At 45.0% G+C, this 23,529-nt stretch overlaps 3 protein-coding genes across 7 annotated transcripts in view; all 3 read left to right on the top strand.

The window, feature by feature from the left end:
- LOC142466701 (uncharacterized) overlaps positions 1-15,337 on the top strand; it is a 29,881-nt gene extending 14,544 nt beyond the window's left edge. The window contains exons 2-5 of one of the 3 annotated variants that reach the window (XM_075572018.1): positions 3,908-4,056; positions 7,260-8,629; positions 9,628-9,830; positions 14,184-15,337. In XM_075572018.1, coding sequence (XP_075428133.1) covers positions 14,291-15,202 — 912 coding nt within the window. In that variant the 5' untranslated portion in view covers positions 3,908-4,056; positions 7,260-8,629; positions 9,628-9,830; positions 14,184-14,290 and the 3' untranslated portion in view covers positions 15,203-15,337. The remainder of the gene's footprint in view (positions 1-3,907; positions 4,057-7,259; positions 8,630-9,627; positions 9,831-14,183) is intronic. The other 2 variants (XM_075572017.1, XM_075572019.1) reach the window with 2 other exon arrangements.
- The window catches only part of LOC142466363 (uncharacterized), a 790,214-nt gene that overhangs the window by 462,273 nt on the left and 304,412 nt on the right, over positions 1-23,529 (top strand). The gene's annotated exons all lie outside the window — the stretch shown is intronic.
- The window catches only part of LOC142466695 (uncharacterized), a 431,792-nt gene that overhangs the window by 256,598 nt on the left and 151,665 nt on the right, over positions 1-23,529 (top strand). The gene's annotated exons all lie outside the window — the stretch shown is intronic.

The following is a 23,529-nucleotide window of genomic DNA, read 5'->3' as shown; positions in this document are numbered from 1 at the left end:
GGGGCTGCTGTGAAGACATACCCCTGTCCGTGTGATCTCCACTGAACTGCTGAACTCCCGGCCACCGTACGCCTCCAGCCCCTGCAGGACAGATTTTACTTCCGCCCGTGCTACTCACTTCCCCCACACCCGCGCTCGCTTCTCCCGCGGCCAAAACTTTTTACCGCCGCCCACGCGCTCGCCGACACACACGACCGCCGCGCTGGTTGTGAGCGGGCCGCAAAAATATCCGTTGCGGGCCGCATGTTTGACATGCCTGATCTAGACTATTTCCATCCACTTTTGTAGCTATTAGTTTAAAATTCACAGTTTATCCTTTTGGTTAATGTTTTTTAAATTAGTTACCCTTTTTCCCCTGCCTCTGCGGGTATGTTTGTGTTCTGTATTTTTCATTTTGTGACACATGGAGGAGTTTACCTTCTTGAGAACAAATGTTCACTGAGCTCCTATTGGCTATTCCGCAGGGCAGGCTGGGTATTTTATGCTGAATTGTCTGTGTGTTACTTGTACTCTTTGATAAAGCGCGGTTACCCGTGCGAAACACGTAAGAGTGAGTCTATGTTGCTTTCTCTGCCATTAAAGCATTTGCAGTGATTTGAGTAGTCCCGGTCTGTTACCTTCCTCATTGGGCAGATGCACCGCCTTACCTTCTCTTGTATCCTATTACCCGTTCCGGTTGGAGCACGCCGATGCTACCAGACGTCCCTACGCAGCAAACTGAGTTTTGCTTGAGGATTTATGTTGGCTACTCATGCAAGATTTACATCGATTAAGAGGCTATTGGGTATTGCCAGACCACTGTGATTCTTCATGACTAAGTGTCTACGGGGGACATCAGGAACTGGCGCTATAGTGATTGAGGATTTTCTATTTGTGTCAAAGTCATTCAATACCGGCATTTTCTGAGTAGCGCCACTAGGAGGCGTGGGGCTCCCTTCTCCTCTACATATCTGGAATAATGGTAGAGACTGACCTTACCCCAGCAACTAATTTAGTTTAAGTCACAAAATGTACTTCTACAGGGAGATTCTGCTGCTGCTGCAGAAGCCCCATGAGACAGGACCAGGGCTTGGGAGCGAGCACACGTCAGTGGAACGCATATGAATATAAATACACATTACACAGTGATTTAGTGAATCTTCGGGCCGAATCTTTGCCGATTGATCACAGGTGAACGGATCGATTGGCAACTTAGCTAATCACTTGTCAGTTTTGGGATTGCCTTGATGCGCATATTGAAGGAAAACATATATTTTAGTTATTTCATTTTTTAACGGCAGCTTGAACTGTTGCTTTAAATCCAACCTAGCGGCGGGAAAACATGAAATCACTTGAAGTACATGACTTCCTTGAAAAGGATGAAATCACCATTTAACCCTTTGGGTGCCATTTTGATGTAGGTGCTGTGTCACCGCGTCTGACCCCATGATGTAATAGCTACGTCATAGTAATCCTGCTGGTTTTCCTAGGGGAGATGTCATTCTGTGCTCCTGTGCAGGGCAGGACGGATATATCACTACGTGGGATAGAAGGGAGGGGGTCTCCCCGTCCGTTCTGTCATCAGTGAGGGAGCGATCACATGACCCCTCCGTCACTCAAAGGGTTAAAATAACTGTTTTACTTATTTGTGTATTGTGAAAGAAATCCTGTTTTGTATTTGTCTAGGAACATTTATGTGTGACTAATGAGGGCATTATAATGACTTTGTTTTCTATGGAAGTGTTATGTTTTTTTGTTTGCTAAACGGGTTTTTTAAATTAACAATTCGCTACATTGAACCTATTAAATATGCCAATGTTGTTGGTTCACGTTCTTCCTAGGTGGGACTGCCCCTTTAAATACTATTTTCCTACTCTGCTTAAATTTAAATAAATCCTGAGATTACAAACCCATAAGAGTTTGTACAATCAGCTTTTTCTCCTTGCTACCTACAGTATCCTAAGCACTCCTTTTCCTCTCACCCCACACAAATCTTTCCCAGACTATTCCTCTGTGACAATTACCATCACTTATTGTCTTTCCAAATCTTTGCAAAACCTCCCAAACTACTGAAGAAACAGAAATATCATTTTTATTTATCCCCCAAACAGCTTGTCAAATAATTTCCCCAATATCCCCTCAAGAGAAGAGTTACCCGTCTCACATGGTTTCTCTTACTGTGTTTCTATTGCTGTTTGTGTTCTGTATCCCCCTTCCTCCCACACCCTTTATTTGCCTCCCAGGTACTGATCTGCAGGGGTTTATTTTTCCTTATCCACTTTGCCGCCTCCTGTTTACCAAACACTAGATTCACTCAAGTGCAATAGCCTCAATTGCACTTTAACAGCCACTCAAGTAACTGGCAATGAGCATGTGATCACAGCAGCTCTTTGCACCTCTCCCCTCACTGCTATCTTCTGCTCACAGTCTTGTTCAGCACCATTGCTGCCGGTATGTAGGCTAAGGCTGCACTTATAGTGCTAGCAACGCGACCGATGCCGTCGCCACCCGCGAAAGTCTCTGAAAAATCAAATTTTCCCGGCTACCAAATTTTTTGTCTTTCCGTCACGGTCGCGCTTATTATAAGCACTTGCGACGGAGTAAATTGATTTTGTTTTTGAGCAACGTCGCGTCTCCGTCGCGGGCACTATAAGTGCAGCCTAAGGCTTTGTCCCCGCTGGCGCTGAGCTTGCTCATGTTTGGAGAGCTCCGGCAAGCGGGGGAATTTTAAAATTCCCTAAGACCTACGCTTCCGTGCGCTTGCGGAAGCGTAGGCGAGCCCCTACTAAAGCCGCTCTAATTGCGACTGTAGGGGCTCAGTGCTGAGAGGGAGCGCGCGTCAGCACGCTTCAGCAAGCACGCGGTAAACATAGCCGAGGCCTAAGAGTGCAGGGAAAGGTGGGATGTGTGTGTGTGATTGTGTGTCTGCCAAGTTAAACACTATATTAACAACTTTAAAATAGTTAATTCTCCCGTAATTTAAAGTAAAAGTATAGTAAATTCAGCATACAAACAGAATTTACTACTCCTCTCCGTTTTAGCCTTTCCCCTTGCTCTGATCTCCGTCCCTCTGCTTTCCCCCTTGCCTGACATCAGTCCCCTTGTAGCCAGAGAAGTCTCCAAAACACAAATTGCAACTTTCGCAACGGCTACGGAGACATGTGACGTCATCCGTATTTGTAGCTGGCACTATGAGCGCAGCCTTAAGCTAAGTCCATGCTGCCGCAGACCACGCGGAGGCGTCCGTGCTCTCGACAGCAGGAGATGGCGTGCGTTGCGCGAGAAATCAGTTGGAAACTGATTTTTAGGCGCGACGGGCAGTTCACTTGAGCGGTTTGCCCAATGAGAGTGAACCCGCTGGTGTGGCCTGTGGCTCCCATTCAATCAAACTGTGGGTACGTACAAGTGAACCAACGTATATACCAGCGGTGCGCAATATTTTTTGCTTGCGCCCCCCCCCCCCATCTGCTTCCCTCCCTGCTCGCGCCCACCCTTTCTTACCATCTCTTTTGCTCCCGGCGTCCAATAACGCCGGGAGGTCACATGACAGCAGGTTGCCATGCCAACGTGACGTCACTTGACCCCGCGACATCATTTGATGCCGCGTTGCCATGGCGACGTGTCGCCGAAGAGAATGTCAGTGAAGTTGCAGAGGCCTCATGTGATCCCCTGGCATTTAAATGCATTCAGGGAAGAGCGCGGGGCGGGGCCTCTGGAACCGCCCGCGTCCCCCTGAATAATCTTGCACACCCCGGTTTGCGCACTGCTGGTATATATATTGTTCTCCATTAACTTCTGTTCACCTATAAAGCTGTAGAGAAGAAAGAAAAGACAAGTCACATTACCTGTATTATCAACCTGTATCTTTTTTCAGCTCTTGTATAAAATAGACATTACTTTGAGACCTCACTAACTCTCCCAATTTTAGATCTGTGAATTGTGCGAAAAACGAGGAAGAACAGAACCTTGTGGCGTTGCAGTCACACAGGAAAATCTACTACAGAACCTGCACAGACCTCCCCCCCCCCCACACACAGAGCTCCTGGAGATGCATATGGGAAAGAGCTTGGTATCAAGGTGGGTACACTGTGGAAAAGTAACGTGTCAGCACAAGTTAATCAGGAATATGTGTGTTACGTGGTTTTTACATCTCTATTGTCTTATTACTGATAAATTGCAAATAGTGATAGATCTGCATACACCATTACGTGTCAACTAGATCTTAATATCACTAAACCTGATTTGAGACAAAGGTCCAGATACATCAAGCTGCGGTAACCAAAAATGCCATATTACCGCCCATAAAAAAGTGCCTTATTACAGTGCGATGAATCGGCGTTGCAACGCCAAAAATAAAGCAGTTTTTATCGAACCCGTTAAAAGCATCAGATCCGATACAAAACAGGCATAATATCACATTTTCAAGTAAAAACTGCTATTTATCGGAACAGATGACCAGCAGAAATACCGCAAATATTTGATCACCTTCTCCAGGCTGGCGTATGCCCTGTCTTTCCTATGTATATAATGGCCATTATATACATAGGCAAGATGAGCTCTGCTAAACCAACAAGGAATAGATGATAAAATAGTTGGTAAAATATATTACAGTACATATTAACCCCTGTGACAGTAGGGGTAGCTGGCTGATCAAATAAAGAGAAATCCCAGCTAGTTACCCCTAAAGAAATGTATAACTTGGCTGGCTTGGTAATTTATATTTCAGCCCAATGTATGTAATGTCTGGGGAAGTACAGGGAATATGGGCTAGCTGTGTGTAATTTTAAGTCCTGTGTTTTACAGTACATAAATACCTTAAGTTTGTATTTATTCCTGTGTTAGTGTCACGGGAGACCAGGTTTATCAATACCTTTTCATACCGGGATCATTGATTGAGCAAATCAAGGAGGTAGAATAAATGATCATTTATTTCAGGAAAAGACATACGCACAATGTAACACAATTTACAGGGTTAACACACTTACTGGGAACAGGGCTAACAAAGAAATCTATCCTTTAAAACGAAATTCACAAAAATTACCTCTGAAGTTACCCTTTCCACTGACCGAGAGGTAGTCACGAAAGTCCTGGAACTGATTTCGGCATGCAAACGCTACGTTCTCAAAAGTGGGACTTAGAAAAATTCTTGAGTCAAAATCTTTGAAGCCGCCTCACCTCTATTCAGCACAGAGCATCTTTGAATTTGCCTTTGTTGGTTTGGCGCTTGGAATCTGTTCTCCTGATTGGGTGCAAGGCTCCTTATGGGTTTCAGGGTCTCATTTACCAACCTCTACAGCCTATCAGAGTGTCGGAATTCTCCTGCCAGACAGTCACCGATTTGCCGGTATTGTAAAGCCGGACGTGCACCTTTCATTCTGCAAAGGGGCATGCGCCAACCTGGCAAATGGTGGCTGGATAGCTCTGTGTTAGCCCAGTTTGCGGGTACTCAAGCAGAACTGCAGTACCCCTCCTATTCTAACACCTTGGCATCCCTGAGGCTTTCAAGTCCGGACTCCGCACAGACCCATAGGCACCAAGCTTGGTAGCCATCTGGTCCCTCGGAATTCATGACTTAGAAATCCCACAGTTCATTTATTGGTTATCAGTATATATTCCTATTAAACACAACTCTCTAATAAAATATACTGTGCCCTGTATCTTGTGTGATAAACTGTAAGTCACTATTCTGGTGCCAGGGATGGAGTGAGGGGATATACTGCTTACTCTCACAAGCCTCATTCTTGGCACACTTTAGAAAATAACTTTTAAAACTTTTTATACACAAGAAATCACTCTCAGCTTTATCACATAGCTGGAGCATCCCCTGAACCCCTAGACCAGCTTCAGGGTACCTGGGCATGTATCTGGGCACCCTTCCTTATACCAGGGACCCCCTGTTATACTAGGGACCCCGTGTATGGTTGCATGTGTACATTAACTCCTTCATGCCTGAAGGAAAATCCGTTATTTCCTTCACCAGGCTTCAGAACCAAAAGGAACCTATTCTCTGCCAAGAAAACTGAAGCCTTGTGACTGGATACACCATCTGCACCATTTTGCAGCAGACTTCCCCGGGAAGCTTTCACGCCCTGCCACTGTTATCTTCGATCTTTGGGGAACTTTCAGGCCTGGTAGACGAATGAAATGAAACGTAACGCAAGCCAGGTTTCAAATCCTTTGTCTCAATTTATTACTCATAGGGTAATGACTTTTATTCAGAAAAAAGAAGATATTGGTTAGAGGCGTAACATAGGCGTATCATAGGCGTGTCTTGGGCGTAGCTTTGATTAGAGGCGTGATTTAGGGGCAGGACATATTAGTGGCGTGATTCTTGGGACGTGTCTTTCCCAATACAAGCAATGTCTGAATACATAGCTTATTCATTGTCTGTTATCAAAAGAGACCTTGAGTCTTTAGCAACTATATTACACTATTTTGCTTCTTGCAGAGAACCATTCTATTATATTCTAACTAAAACATCAGGAAATTGACAACACAAAAGTATCGTAGTAATATCCTGACCAGGAAGAAAGGAAATGCAATTTGGCAGAAACTGAGTGCATTTAGGAATTATATTTCAGCAAAAGGCTGACTACAGAATCTTAACTAGTTATGACCATACAAAATGGAAGCTTAACATGAGTGCAGATTCTGGCCTGACATACTGGTCCTAACAATGCCCATTTACCTTGTCTGATTGATGCTGCAGCGGAAATCCTGGCGGTGAGTTGTAAGAACGTTTTCAGAGTCAGAGTTTGACCGGAGCAATGTTCTTGGCTGTATCTGAGATTCTCACTCGATTCACGGATCCAACTTTTGGGGTATCCCATAACTCCGGAACCCCGATACATAGACACATTCTGTAAAGACTTTCTCCAGAAAATCCACCCTGAAACTTACAGCCTAGAAATCTCCCGGTCCCAGCACCCCAGGAAAGGCAAAAGACAAACAAATCTTTAATGTCGCATAATCTACACACAGTCAAAGTAATGCAGTTCTGACATCTGGGTCCAAGAGCTGAAACTCTAGGACCTCAACACATGGATCAGGGGTAATCAAGTGGGCTTATCCTTTATTAGTGAACCTGGTTAACCCCTTCACCTTTGCAGTTAGCAATTCCCCCCCAGCTTAGATACTTGGTATTGTGTGGTGATGAATTTAACATGTCAGTCCTGCAAATGTAAATTATGCTATGTTATGTGCCTGTTCCTATCATTTCTATGGAGGGAAAACACGTTTTTACAAAATCAGGAATCACACTCTGTTTTGTGTCACTTAAGTTTAATGCCCAAAGGTGAACATGGCTTCCCGATCAGGACGGTATCGGTCCTGGAGCCAAGAAGCAATCGCTGCCAAATGTGAGACCTTCGGTCTGCAAACGGAGAGCCGCAGCAGAGCTGAGCTGAAAGCCATACTTGAGGAACATGAAGTTGCCCTTGCCAGTGCTAATCCAGCAGGAGCTGTTGCCTTTAGCTAGAGCGGAGGAATGCAGCCAGGGGGACCAGTCCAGGTCGCCCCGGTGGCTCAAGGGGTACCCGTGGTATAGTTCGCCTGAGGATATTGCGGCTATGATATAAATCCTGGGGCCCGGACCTACGGTTGCAGACAAAATACAGTAGATTCAGTCCCTGGAGCATCACTCGGCAGCTTCCGTGCCCAGCACCCATCAGGACTATACTCAGTACCGTCCCCCCAAGATAACTCATCAGAGTTTTGGGAAATTTATTGATGGGGTCACGGATATCGATGGGTACCTCGGGAGCTTTGAGAAGCAGTGCCGGCGGTACTCTCTCCCACCAGCTGAGTGGGTCAGGTTCCTGTTCCGTCAGCTGACTGGCCAGGCACAGTAGGCATATGAGACGATCAACTCAGATGCCAGTGGGGATTATGAGTACGTGAAGACGGTCCTGCTAAAACGGTACAGCATCACTCCCGAGAATTACCGGGACTGGCTCCGGTCAGAGGACAAGACTGCCCAGGACACTCGTGTGGACTATATGACCCGGATTGTTCAATGGAGTACTCGGTGGGTAGAGGGGTGCAATGGCTGTACCTACCCGGAGCTGCTCGATCTGATCTTCCACGAGCAGTTCTACCATAGATGCTTGCCAGAAGTCCAGGAGTGGGTCCTTGACCGCAATCCAGCTAACTGTGAGGAGGCAGCCACTGTGGCAAATGACTTTGTGACCACCCGTCCTCAGCATAGGACGTTATTGGTACCACCGACTGTGGCTCCAGTAACCCCAGTACAGGGCAGTGCTCCCCAGCTACAGGATGGACGGCAGCAGTGCAGCAGCTTCAGACCCAGATGCAGCCCGCAGTTGCCAAAGTTTAACTTTTGCACCCAGGGGTGCCAGACAGTCGTTGTGGGAGTCTCCTGCAACAAGGAACTCTCGGGCAGCCTGATAGGATCTGGCTGGGGCACCGGTACCCATGGACGGGGATGCCGGTGAAAGTATATAGAGAGGATGATCGTGTGACACTGATCACAGAGAGCCACGATTGGGCAGTTGCCCAGGCAAAGGTGCAGTCGGCACCCATGCAGACCAAGGTGGTTTGTGCTCCCAAGCTTTTGGAGCCCGCCCCACACATCATCGCGCCTCTACTCTCGGAGCCCTAGCATGCAGCGGACCTCGAAGGGATCTGGCAGGTAAGTCAGACCACGCCTGACCAGTATCCCCATGTATGTAATGTTCCCCATGGTGACTATGCTCAGACTATGGGACAGACAGGGAACTACCAAAACTCAGCGAAGGGTACCAGGAGATGGTGCAGATAAATTCCGATTTACCTGCGGACCATACTGTAGTAGGCATTTTGCCTGGGTACCGGTTGCAGGAGCTATGGCTAATGTAGAGGCAGGTAGTGGTCCCTTGGAGTTATAGGGAAGGCTCCCCTGTGGGAGTGGAAGCGAGAGATGGTAGGGAGATAGGGGGTCCGTGCTATGGATGAGCCAGTGTACTGATCGCACGTAAACCCAGGCGATCAGCAGCCCCTCCATCAGACTGGCTACAATATCTTAATGGGGAGGGAAAGGTTAGACAGGGAGATCAGGGACACGCAGCAGTACTATAGGGATTTAGTGACTCGTTATAGTGTACTGACAGACCTCCTGACTAGGATGATGTGAGGAATCGTCATCCTGGCGGCTGTGGACCGTCTTCTCACCTTACTGACCCTTTCACGACGTACATCCAGGATGCGCATTCGTCTGGTCCAGTGATGTGTGCGGACCTTGCGCGGTCTGTTCTGGCCCCGCCCCCCGCTCTGATGCACGACGGGGGCGTTCGTCCAGCTTCCCTGCGGATGCGCGGTCCAAGCCGCGCTCTAATGATCGACGGAACCGGCTTCGCCCACTGACCCCCATGACGCGCGCGATCGGTCCTGCCTCCAGTTCTGATCAGGGTGCATCATAGGGCACACCTGTGTGCACCGGCAGCCTATTGGATTCTTACTTCCTGGTTCCGCCCTGGCTTGCTATTGGAGAATCCTCCTCTTTATACCCTTCACTTGCATCCTGTCTTTGCTGAGCATAGTCTAGAGTGACACCATGCCTTGCTGCATTCTGTTACTGAGACCTTGTTGCATTCTGTTACTGAGACCTTGCCTTGCCTGCCTGTTAACCTCTTGTTTCCTGAACCCTGCTAGTACCTTGGACTCTGCTTCTCTCCACTCCTGATCCGGCTTGCATGACCATTCTCCAATCTCATGTCCTGACCTTGGCTAAGTACTCCGACGATCCGACAATCTCCTATCCTGAACCTGGCTGCGTACCCTGACGATCCGCTATTCTCCAATCCTGAACCTGGCTACGCACTCCGACGATCCGCAACTCTCCTCTCCTGAACCTGGCAAGTACCCCACTACTCTCACATCTCCAATCCTGACCTGGCTTGAATTACTACTCTACATCCACATATCTGTGGGTTGGCGTTACTCAATTCCCTACCTCAGCACCGCGGTCGCGCTTCGTTTGTGGTGAGCTAAGCATTACAGATGACTGACCAGAGGGCATTGGTGCTGGCAGCCTGATACCAAGAAGGCTGGCAATTACAGAACTATGTTCCTTCCTTGCTGCAGTCAGCAGCCCCACGCCCCTGCAGTCTTTGTGTGTGGGGGGGATTCTTCAAGAAGACATACAGTTTTAATAATTGGTTACCTTTTTAATAATTGGTTACATAATCAGATTATGCCTTTCTCTCTCACTTTGAATCCTGGCTCTCTTTCTTTCTCTCCTCAGACTCTCCTGTTCTTCTCCTTGGGGACTTCAATTGCCACATTGATGACCCCTCTCTCCCTTGGGCTTACCGCTTTCTTTCTCTAACCTCTTCTTTTGGCCTTCAACAGTGGACTGCAGCCAGCACCCACAAGGATGGCCACTACTTAGACCTGGTTTTCACTAAAAACTTCTCTCTGTCCGATTTTTCCATTTCCCCCTTTCCTCTCTCTGACCATCACCTCATCTCATTCTCTCTATCTCGCTTCTCCCCTTCTCCACCTCCATCTACCCCCCGGTTCTGCAGAAACCTGCGCTCTATTCACTTACCTGACTTTGAGTCCACGTTACACTCCTCCCTCTCCTCTCTCAGCTCTGCTACAGACCCTGACAACCTGGTCAGGAACTAAAACTCTGCCTTGTCCTCCTCTCTTGATCTACATGCCCTGCTTTCTCTCTGCCGCACTCGCCCTTCTAACCCTAGACCCTGGCTAAATTCCCACACGTGCATTCTGCGTTCCTGCACTCATTCCTCTGAACGCCTCTGGGGGAAATCTCATACTCTCGCAGACTTCCTTCGCTACAAATTTATGCTATCCTGTTTCAACTCTGCCCTCTCACTAGCTAAACAAGCCTACTTTTCTTCACTAATCAACATGCACAAGTCTAACCCACGCCGACTGTTCTCTGTCTTTGATACTCTACTCAAACCACCCTCAGCTGCCTCTCCTTCCTCCATCTCCGCTCAGGACTTTGCTGACTATTTTAAGGAAAAGGTGGAATCCATACAATCCTACACCTCTTCCTAACTCTCCTCCTGCCTTCCTTGACTCTGTTTCCACTGTCTCAGAGGAGGATGTGTCGCTGTTGATCGCCTCTTCTCCCTCTACCACTTGCCCTCTTGACCCCATTCCCTCCCATCTCCTAAAACCTCTTGCTCCTACTATAATCCCTATGCTCACACACATTTTTAGCTCCTCCTTCTGCTCTGGAACCTTTCCATCCTCCTTCAAACATGCAACAGTCATGCCATTACTCAAAAACACCAAGCTTGACCCTACCTGTCTTTCTAACTATCGACCTGTCTCCCTCCTGCCTTTTGCCTCTAAACTCCTTGAACGTCTTGTATTCTCTCGCTTGCTCCATTTTCTCAACACCTATTCTCTCCTAGACCCTCTACAATCTGGCTTCCGCACTGCTCACTCCACGGAAACGGCCCTCACTAAAATAACTGACGACCTCCATGCTGCCAAAGACAGAGGTCATGACACTCTGCTCATATTACTCGACCTCTCTGCAGCATTTGACACCGTGGACCACCCTCTTCTCCTTCACATTCTCCATACTCTTCGTATTGGGAACAAAGCCCTATCCTGGATCTCATCCTACCTCTCCCATCGTACTTTCAGTGTCTCTTCTGCTAACACCTCCTCCTCCTCTATTGATCGCTCTGTCCTGGGACCTCTTCTCTTTTCTCTGTACACACTCTCTCTAGGTGACCTAATAACATCTTTTGGGTTTAATTATCACCTCTGTGCTGACGACACACAAATATACTTTTCAACACCCGACTTTACACCTGCTGTACAAACCAAAGTTTCTGAATGTCTCTCTGCTATATCATCCTGGATGGCCCTCCTCCGCCTAAAACTCAACATGGCTAAAACAAAGCTCCTCATACTTCCTGGCCCTATTACCTCCTTCCACATTACTGTTGGAACTACGATCATTCACCCAGTAGCCCAAGCACGCTGCCTAGGGGTCACACTCGACTCCTCTCTCACATTCGCCCCTCACATTCAAAACATTTCTAAAACCTGTCGCTTTTTCCTCCGCAATATAACAAAGATATGCCCTTTCCTCTGTTTCTCGACTGCTAAAACTCTGACTCAGGCCCTCATTCTCTCCCGTCTTGATTACTGTAACCTCCTGCTGTCCGGCCTTCCTGCCTCTCACCTGCCTCCCCTACAATCTATCCTAAACGCTGCTGCCAGAATCACTCTACTCTTTCCTAGATTTGTCTCAGCATCTCCCCTCCTGAAATCCCTCTCCTGGCTTCCGATCAAATCCCGCATCTCACACTCCATTCTTCTCCTCACATTTAAAGCTTTACACTCTTCTGCCCCATCTTACATCTCAGCCCTAATTTCTCGTTATGCACCATCCAGACTCTTGCGTTCTTCTCAATGATGTCTTCTTTCTACCCCCTTTGTATCTAAAGCCCTCTCCTGCCTTAAACCTTTTTCACTGACTGCCCCACACCTCTGGAATGCCCTTCCCCTCAGTACCCGACTCTATCCACCTTTAAGACCCACCTTAAGACACACTTGCTTAAAGAAGCATATGAATAGCACTGTGGATATTCTGAACACACGATACATAAAGCTTGGCCCCCTGCAGACGCACTTACCAGAACTCCCTCCTACTATGTACGTTCTCCCTACCTACCAATTAGACTGTAAGCTCCTCGGGGCAGGACTCCTCTTCCTTAATGTTACTTTTATGTCTAAAGCACTTATTCCCATGATCTGTTATTTATATTATCTGTTATTTATTTGATTACCACTTGTATTACTACTGTGAAGCGCTATGTACATTAATGGGACATAGTGGAACATAAGGGAAAGCCAACAATAGGAAAATTAACGAATGATCTGAGAGGTTGAAATCTTTGAGCGAGCCTTGTGTGTGTGTGTGCGTGGGGGAGGGGGATACAGGGTACAGCTGCATGAAAGATTAGCTGAACTGTAGTTCAAAGACATGACATATTTTCAACAGACAGGTCATCATAATAATTTGATCCCCACACCCCCAAATACATAAAAATCACACAAATCAATCATGTGCAGTCAAACGCAGTGTCGCAGTCAAAAGCTACAGCAACGATTGAATATCGTAATATCAAAATGGTTTAGGCAGGCACATGTTGAGAAAATAAAAATAAAAAATGACGAGAAAAAAATATATATATATATTTTTTTTTTGGTCACTCACTCTTGAACTTTTTTTCCCCCAATGAGCATTAATAATCAACACAGAATAAATCAAACCAGGCTCTGCACTGCACTGGACTGTACGTTACACACGCAGGAATGTGATTGAAACCAGAAAGGCACCCATTCAAAGGAATGGTGTGGGAGAGGCGTACTCTAGATAAGATAAGAAGTTGAAATACTGCTGTGCAGTAAATTAGCCTGTGTGTGTGCGGGGGCGAGCGCTGTATACGCCGAAATGTTATACTGTTACAGTACACGCCTATGCGTTTCAACAATGTTCAAATGAGACAAACAGCACTGTACATGCATGTATAAATATGCAAATTTACAATTACTGTGCATGCACACGCAGACTGTGTATTGACGTAGGTTGAAATGCTACAGTATTAGACTTTGAAGACAACAGCTCGCGAACGCCCACCTGAGTTTTTAGACGATATTGCAGTATTGCAGACAGCGCTAATAATATTCTAATATTACGAGCGCTAAAATACCGGAACATAGTCCGGGAAAAAAGCAAATATACTGCATCTGCCCGCGGTTATCAGAGTTGCGCTGCTACGGCCGCATTAGGATAAAGGCGGCCGCAGCTGTATGTGTGCTTCTAATGAGATTTGTATTCTCTTCATTGTACAAACATTTTTTAGTTATACCGTCACAACTGAAACTATCGACTTACTATCTATCTAAGGATTTGAAAAGATTTCCGCCACTTTAATTGGTGTTTTGCAGCTAGTGAGATTTTCTTTTAAATCGTTAAATATTATGATCCACTTTAAATGTATGATCCACTACATCTAGTCTACCTGATGCACATATTGCTGCACATATTGTGCTAAACCCTGATGCTGCACATATTGTGCTAAACCCTTAATTTTTACAATTCTACAGTTTACTTTCATCCTGAACTTTTTGGGATATGACAACTTACCTCTCCTGCATGACCTTTTGTAAGACAGTTTGTGTAACAGTGACTTTTTTGTCTCGTCTAGTACAAAGACAAGCTCCAATAACCCACCCATGCCAACACTGCAAGATTGCCTTTAACAGTCAGGATTACCTCCTCAAACATCTGAAGTTCAAACAACCAAATGAGTATATGGAAAAGATGAAGACAGAACAATCTTGCAACATTCAAAGAAATATGACAGAAAATGCATCTTTCAACCAGTCAAGGCAATTAATAAACAATGTAACTGCTTTTCATTCCAAAATATATATATTAGCAGCTGCCTCAGGAAAAGATCTTGGAGAAAGTGGGAAGAGTCTGACTTGGTTATCAGACCAGAACGTACAGAAGAGGACACAGACCAGGGAGAGACCGCATGTATGTGGGGAATGTGGGAAGGGATTTAGTCGGTTATCCCACCTGAACACACACAAGAGGACACACACAGGGGAGAGACCGAATGTATGTGAAGAATGTGGGAAGGGATTTAGTCACTTATCTTGCCTGATCAGACACAAGAGGACACACACAGGAGAGAGACCGCATGTATGTGGGGAATGTGGGAAGGGATTTAGTGACTTATTCAACCTAGACACACACATTAGGATACACACAGGGGAGAGACCGCATGTATGTGGGGAATGTGGGAAGGGATTTAGTCAGTTATCCCACCTGAACATACACAAGAGGACACACACAGGGGAGAGACCGTATGTATGTGGGGAATGTGGGAATGGATTTAGTGACTTATCCAGCCTAAACATACACAAGAGGACACACACAGGAGAGAGACCACATTTATGTGGGGAATGTGGGAAGGGATTTAGTCGGTTAACACATCTGAACACACACAAGAGGACACACACAGGGGAGAGACCGCATGTATGTGGGGTATGTGGGAAGGGATTTAGTGACTTCTCCAACCATATTAGACACATGAGGACACACAAAGTGGAGCCACCGCATGAATGTGGGAATGGATTTAGTGACTTTTCCAGCCTGAATAGACACAAAAGGACACACACGGGGAATAGACCGTTCTCTAAAGCTAGAAATGTTTAAGGATAAAAAATATATATAACTTTTTAAATGCAGGTTATTTGTATCATTCTTATTGTCTTTTTATGTAAAGAAATTTTTTGTTCTTATTTTATATTTCCATTCTGTTGGGTCTAATAAAATGTGTGTTCCCCATTATGCTGAAGCTGTTTGTAGTCTCAATTAGCTGTGAATCGGAATAGTTTTGCCGTGACCTATTGGCCGCCGGCGTTAGGTCGCAGACAGACTCTCCATCACCAGCTGCTTCTAATGTATTTTTTTTTACTGTTTTGGGTAGGGGGTTAAATGAAATAGGTTTTTTTTTTGTTTCAAATTTTAGTAGGCATTTATACATTATACATACATACAGGTATATCTTAGCCTAATACAGGGTTTTTTGTTTTTCACATTGAGAGCCTCGTCAGGCCTCCGATCCCTTTGTTGGACCGAAAAGGGCAGATGAGAGAGAGAGAAGAAGAAAGGGGGAGGGGAAAGAGTATGGGGGGGAGGGTGGTGGTTCCCGACTTCCTATCCCGTCCACCAGGTATCCCGCATCTTTTCTCTCTGATGTCTATGTCGTCTCGCTTTTTATGTATGTGGGTTTTCTACCCTATTGGTTGGGTCAGCCATGGTTCCCAAACTTTGTAAAAGGACGTTGTGGTTCTTTTCAGAAAGGCTGAAAGTTTTTCCATTAGCATTACTTCATGATTCCTTTTCTTTACTGTTTGCTTGGGGGGGGGGGGGGGCGTGATACCTTCTTCCATGAGGCGGCCACAGCACATCTAGCCGCTGTAAGAATGAAGGAGATTAATTTTCTTATTGAGCGGTCAATATTCTCCATTGGCCTGGCCAATAAGTAGGTTAGCGGGTCTATGGGTATTGTGAAGTCTGTGACCTCTTTTATTATAGTTTGTATGGTTAGACAATATTTCTGTATCTCTGGGCATGACCACCAAATATGGGCCATGTCCCCATTTTGTCCGCAGCCTGTGCAGCATAGATCGGAGGCCAGAGGGTAGATTTGTCTTAATCTGACTGGGGTAAAATACCAGTGGAACAGTATTTTATAAATGTTTTCATTAGTTGTGGTACATATGGAAGTTCCTGAGGCAGATTCCCATATACTTTCCCAGTCCTCTCTGTCTATAACTATATTCAATTCAGCTGCCCATTTGAGCATATAGTCATGGCTAGGGGGTCTGCCGACTTCTCCATTTCGGCGTATATTTGCGTTATGGGACCTTTTTGATGAGCGGTGTTCCTACACAGCCTTTCAAAATTAGTGAGAGGGGGAAATTCTAATGTTGGGGATAGGTTTTGTATAAAGTGTCGAATCTGGAGATATTTGAGCATTCAGTTCTGGAATTTCATTTTTAATCTTTGGTATCTTAGGAACTGTCCTAGACTCAGCAGGTCAGCGACTGTCCTGATATTTTTAGATTTGAATTGGTCGAATTGTCTGAGTTCACAACCAGGAGGAAATTTAGGATTTTTGAAAATTGGAATGAGTTGGGAGTTAGTGGTTGTGAGCTTATATTTAAATTTGGATTTCATCCAAGTCTCCCACGTGTACCTCATCGGTCCTAATTTAAATTTACTAGTTTGTGTATCTCCCTTGTTCAGGGACCAAAGGCATGCTGGCAGAGAAGGCGTGCAGGCGTATTGTTATTCTATATCTAACTATCAATATTGGTCTGGATCGGCATTCCATACTACTGCCTGTCGTAGCTGGGTGGCTTGGTAATATCTTATGATGTCTGGGACTCCAAGGCCTCCTCTCCCCCTTGATGAGAGTAGAATTGACCTAGCGGTCCTGGGTTTTTTACCCTGACAAATAATATGAAATATTTGTTTCTGAATATTTTTCAATTCTGTGCCATGGATGTGGACCGGAAGAGTCTGGAAATAGTATAACAATCTGGAGAGTATGTTCATTTTGACCGAGATCATTCTCCCGATCCATGATATTTGATAACCTTCCCATTTGTCTAGGTAATTTTTAATTTTCCGGAATAGGGCTGTGTAATTGTGTTGGTATAGGAACTGGTAGTTCCTTGATACATTTACTCCCAAATATTTAATATATGAGGAACTCCAACGATAATCAAAATTTAGTTTGAGTAGATTCACCTCTGGCTCTGGCAGATTTAAGTTTAAGGCTTCAGACTTGTCGCTATTGATTTTATATCCTGATATTTTACCAAAGTCCAGGAGTTCTTTTTGGAGATTAGGGAGGGATATTTGGGGTTTGGATAGAGTTAGAATTATATCATCTGCGAACAGAGATATCTTGTATTGTTTATTTCCAATTTCTATCCCTTGGATGTCAACGTTATCTCGAATTTTTGATGCCAGGTTCTATGGTCAGTGCTAAGAGGAGAGGGGATAGGGGGCATCCTTGTCTTGTGCCATTTTTAATATTGAATTGCTGTAAGTTGCCCCCTGGGAGTTTCACCATCGCAAATGGATCTTGGTAAAGTCTACGGACACCCTCTAAATATGTGTCTTTGAAGCCGAATTTTCGTAGAGTGTTATCTAAAAATATCCAGTTAATTCTATCGAACGCCTTCTCTGCGTCTAGGCTTAGCAATATTGCTTTGGTTCCTGTGAGGTGTACATGGTCTACTATATTGATTATCTTACGGGTGTTGTCTGAGGCTTGCCTGTCCGTGACAAACCCAACTTGTCTATATTTATAAGTCTGGGTAAAATAAGATTCAACCTATTTGCTAGAATTTTACTTTATAATTTGAGGTCATTGTTCAGGAGGGAGATTGGACGGTAGCTTCCACATTGCATCGGGTCTCTTCCATCTTTATGTATAATGGCTAAATTGGCTAGAGACATTGAGGTAGGGATTGGGTTCCCTTCCATGAAAAAATTAAACATTTTTAGTAGATGCGTTGATAGTATTGGTAAAAATTTCTTGTAATAAACATTGGTGAACCCATCAGGGCCTGGGGACTTGGACACCTTCAGCACTTTTACTGCCTCTTCCAATTCCTCTTTTGATATCTCAGCATTAAGTATTGCATTTTCCTCCTCTGTTAATGTGGGAAGGTGGCATTTGTCTACATATTTTTTTTATGGATTCCGATGCTGTTGGTTCGGGATGTCCCTTTTGGGTTCTTAGGTTATATAATTTGGTGTAGAATTTTGTAAATTCTGCTGCTATTTTTTTGTCGCTATATTGTATCTCACCAGACCTATTTTTGATCGCTGTTATTTGGGATCGTTTCTGTATTCCTCTTAGTCTGCTAGTCAACAGTCTGTCGGCCTTGTTGCCTTTGTCATAATACTGTTGATTTGTCCACTTGAGGACTTTTTCTACGTCTTCTAGTTGGGCCGGTTTTAGTTTTAATCTGGCTGCGGTTAATGTTTTCTATATTTTCTTTGATGGGTTAGCTTTATGTGATTGCTCAAGTGTGACAATATTATCTGTGAGATCTTTGATCAATTTTAGTTTGACCGTTTTCCTATGGGATGCAATAGAGATGAATTTACCTCTGATTGCTACCTTATGGGCCTCCCATAGGATTGCTGGAGAAGTGACTGATCCTGAGTTAAAGAAAAAGTAATCCTTAAGTGATGTTTTGCTCTCTTTCTCTATCTCAGGATGGTTCAATAAGGAGTGAGTCATTTAACCTCCAGGAGTAGGAATTTAATTTTACAAATGGGACGGAGAGGGTTATGGTGATAGGGTCGTGATCCGACCAGGTAATTGGGCTGATTTCTGACTCAGAGGCGGCCTCTAGAACATTCTTGGTTACCAGAAAGTAGTCTATACGGGAATAGGTCTGGTGAGGTGCTGAGTAAAAGGTGTAGTCTCGTTGGCCCTGATGTTGGGACCTCCAGATGTCCACAAATGAGAAATCATTGATTATCCCCCTGAACCTTTTCCCAATTTGTTGGGAGTGGGTTGTATGGGGGCGGCCTATTGCGGATGATTTGTCCTCGGTGGGATTCAGGACCATTTTTAGGTCGCCTCCGACCAAAACCGATGTCAGATATCCAGGGTCGACACCCTTGAGAACTTTTTTTAGGAATTCTGTTTGGTTCTCGTTGGGAGCGTATATGTTGATCAGGACAATCGCCGAGCCTGCGAGTGAGCCGTATACCACTAAAAATCTACCCTCTGGGTCCACTGTTGTTTTGACATGATTGAATGGTGTCCCCTGTCGGAGTAGAATTGCTACTCCTCTTTTCTTACTACTAAATGAAGCAAAAAAGCTCATTGGGAACACTTTTTTAAATAAATGTGGTAGGTCTTGGGATGTGAAGTGGGTCTCCTGCAGAAATATGATATCACCCCCTGATCTTTTCATATCTTGGAGATCCAACCTCCTCTTTCTGTTATTTTGTAGGCCTTTTACATTTAGGGAAACTATCTTGATTGTGGCTGGGTTAGCCATGAGGTCTTTTTGTTATGTAAAACCGTAGGACCTCTCCTTTCCCACTGGGGAGGTCTTGAGTCGGTAGTTTAGAGGCTAAGTTTTGCCCCAGCAAACACATAGGGCGGATGTAGGTTTTGTGCGAGTCAGGTCTGGCGGGCCAAGGAGGAGGAGTGGGAGGGGGGAGGAGAGGAGGATAGGATAAAGATCTGCTGGGACAGAACCAGCAGATGGAGAGTAGTAGAAATTAGGTCTACATTAGACCTTAACAGAGTGTTGCCAGTCCTATGGGCGACCGGCATTCGGGCTAATAGCCCTTTCGGGGGTGGGTCCGGCGACGGCGGCCGGTGGGTATCAGAGGTGTCCAGACCCTCTAATACGCTTAGCTGATACTTTTTCCCTTTTTCATTTATGTTGTCGTGTAGGTTTTTTAATATTAAATCTTCAAGGGGGAGTGTGGGGGGGGGACGAAAAACCGGATGGTTGCTGTTATAGCTATATCAGTAGTGAAAGCTGTGTGTTGCATTCTAACTGACTCGAACCTTAATGTGATCTTTTGAGAGAGGTGGCGGAAGGGGAAATACAGTATGTAACAGGGGACTTATCCCTGTTCAGTAATGTGCCTTTAATCTAGCAGTGTGGTAGTTAATTACTAAACACCACCTGCCTGATTAGATTGTTTACAAAAACCTGTCTGTTCAGACAGGAAGTGACTCCTTAGCTCTGACTGAGAGCTGATCCTTGGAGCTGACCAGTCTTGAGCTCTGCACAGCAGAGCTGATTTCAAGACACAGGGAAAACTACTGCACCTGAAGCTGAACCAGGAAGTGAGATTTTCCCTCCAAGAAACAGATAAGACTTTTATTCTTAAGAGACTGCTTATATCTGCTTATTTCATGTTATATGTTTTGGGGCTGCGAGAACTGCTTGACTAAGGGAGATGTGAATTATTGCATAGTGTTTCACTAGAAATACTCCCAAGTGAATAGAAGCTTTGTTCCCCCCCCCCTGTGTTTGGATGAATTTCCTGATGAAAAGGAAAAGGCACAATAAAGCCTTATTATAATTTCACATTATAAACGACTCCAAGTGTGTACCTCTGTGAACGTCCGTCTACACAGTAGAAGACAGATTATAAAGCAGTGCTTTCCATCTGAGCTCTATGCATCATGTTTTAAACCTTAGTAAAACCATTTGAGTGGGGGGGGGGGGAGAACAGTGGGGATCAGTTTATACAGCAAAGCATTTAATAGTATCTATGTTTTGCAACATAACTGATATTAAAATTTGTTAAGATCCTATGGGAAGGAGGGGGGTGGGGTGGAAACAAGGGTTAGAGTTACATCAGTGTCTACAGTGAGCTCTACGCATCATGTCATAACAAGCTTAAACCTTAATAAAACCCTTTTGGGAGGGTGGAGGGGGGGAGCAGTAGGGAACAGTTTATACATCAAAGCGTTCGGGAGTAACTATGCCTTGCAATATAACTGATATTATACTTGTTGAGATCTTAAAAAAGGGGTACCCCCCACACCTTTTTTTAAGATCTTAACAATTAAAGTGGTTTTAGGGTAGGGGTTAAGGGTTTAAGTTAGGGGGTTTTAGGGTAAGGGCTCAAGGTATGGGGTTTTAGGGTAAGTGTCACAGATGCTCACCACAAACCGCACTAGACCGGGAGGCTGAGGTGGGGATATATAGGACCGCTGCCCTACAACCGCGAGGGCAGGTTGTCCGGGTCAGGGTAGGAGAGTGTGGGATCGTAGAGGTAATTGCCGTAGTCAGGATTGGAGAGATCAAGACTAGTCAGAGTCCAAAGCCGAGGTCGAGGAGGGGATAGAGGAGAGATTGGTAGGCGAGCCGAGGTCCAAGGATGCCAGAGGTCAGATGTCCGGTTCCAGACAGGGGTCTAGGTACACAGGAAAAGACAGTGACAAAGCAAGACAGCAGCAGCTTATAGCAAGCACACGGAACAAGTCTATGCTCCGCAATCAGCATAGGGCTGATTGTGAATATAAGAGAACCAAGAGCCAATAGGAAGGATCCCCAAAGATGAGGTCAGAGGTATGAGGAGCGCCGATAGGAGGAGGCAGGGTGCAGGGCAGGTGTGTAGTTATCCAGCAGATTACCTTGGTCAGGTGTGGGGATCCGAGCGCGTGCCTGTGACGCGTGGTGTGTGCGGGGGTTGGTAGATACCAGGGACGGTCTGCCATGGCTGCGCGTGCACATAGGAGGAGGTGCACATGCATCCGATGTCAGCGACAGCAGAGGGACGGGTGCGGAGCTTCCGTGCACATCCTCACAGCAGGCGCGGACGTGCGTAGCCTCCCCCCTGAGTTTAGCGGCGTAAGGAGGGGGTTCGTGTGCCCCTTACAGTAAGGGCTTGAGGTACGGGGGTTTAGGGTCAGGGGGGCTTAGGATATAGGGGTTTTAGGGTAGGGGGATTTAGGCACTTAACTTAGCGACGAAGTGGCCAGAGGTGGAGTGAGTCGCTGCGAAACTGCTGTGACCAAATGTCCTGTGAATACTGAGGTGGAGGACAGAGACACAGACTAATGTTCCCAGTGAGGGACATTAATGCAGCCAGTGAAACAAAATATTAAGCGAAGAAAAATATAATAATGAAATTAAACTGCTGCCTAAACACCTGCGGTTTCCCCAAACCGCAATACTAGCAAAACAAAACCAACAAGGTGTTCGTGGTGCAAAGTGACTAAAAATATACAATAAAATGTGCAAATAAACACAGTGAAAAGATTAACACTGAAAACACATAATACTGTTACTCTGTGTTAATTTCAGCTCCGGGGCCCCCTGTTTCCCTGGATACTTTCCTTAGGAGGGGAAGCTGGTATCTCTTGCAGTTTAAATGAACTGCGTCACGTGAGCCAATAGGAAGCCACAAGGGATGATGTCATGGCTTCCTTTTGACCCGTTTAAATTCTGATCCAATATATAAAAGACCCCATATCTTAATTTCTCTAATACTTAGACACACGTGAGTCATATCAAAAGATTCAGATGTAAGATGTAACGAGACAAATTTTGACAGACTTGCCCCTAAGTTTGAGCGACAAATTGATATCTGTCCCTTATCATCTAGACATGAAAGGTTTTGCATAATTTTATTTGTCTTATTGCAACATTTACAAATATGTATTCGGTATACTTCATAGTTTTCTTTGAGGCTGACAGCACAGGATCTGGTTATCATCCCTACCCCTACTAAACTACACATATGTGACATTTATTGATCCATCCATGATTAAGCCCTCTTTGTAGATCAGCACAGACCCAGGAAGGGTTTTGACCTGTCATTAAACCAATATATTATATTGTTAACATAATTTCTACCAAATGTTAACCCCTGAAGCATCAGATAGATAAAGGGTTAGTGTGCCTACTAGGTTTACTTACCCCACCTACAAACTGAGACAGCCCAGTTTTGTGGAAGTAAATATTTTGGTCACAGCTTTATTACTTTAACAACATTTGAAAATAAACTGTCAGACAGCCAATAGTTATTTGTCATCTGGTGTGAGCCCTTATCTAAACTGTCCTATTTTACTATTAAACTTTAGAAAAGCAGATTTTAATAAACTGAGGTCTAATCTACAAGTACTACATTGGGATGGTGTTTTGGCAGGGTAAAATGTAGAAGATAAATGGGCAGTCTTTAAAAACATTGTTAGAAAAGCACACTTATCAGTGTACACAAAAAAAACAACAAAAGACAGAGGTGCCCAATGCTACATCAAATTGACAAAACATACAGAGCTAAAAGGAAGGGTTTCACAGTTTTAGTGTTAGGACCTGCATTTATTTGGTTTACCTTGATGTGGTATGCAGGCTTACGACGCTTTGGCCAAAGGTTTTAACTAAATAACCAAGTAATTACTATTATTATTGAAGTATTTAAACTTTATACTTATTACCATATATGTTTTGTCAATTTGATGTAGC

The sequence above is a fragment of the Ascaphus truei genome, chromosome 15 (assembly GCF_040206685.1).
Source record: "Ascaphus truei isolate aAscTru1 chromosome 15, aAscTru1.hap1, whole genome shotgun sequence".
NCBI classification, from domain to species: domain Eukaryota; kingdom Metazoa; phylum Chordata; class Amphibia; order Anura; family Ascaphidae; genus Ascaphus; species Ascaphus truei.
This window is presented reverse-complemented; position numbering and strand designations above follow the sequence as displayed.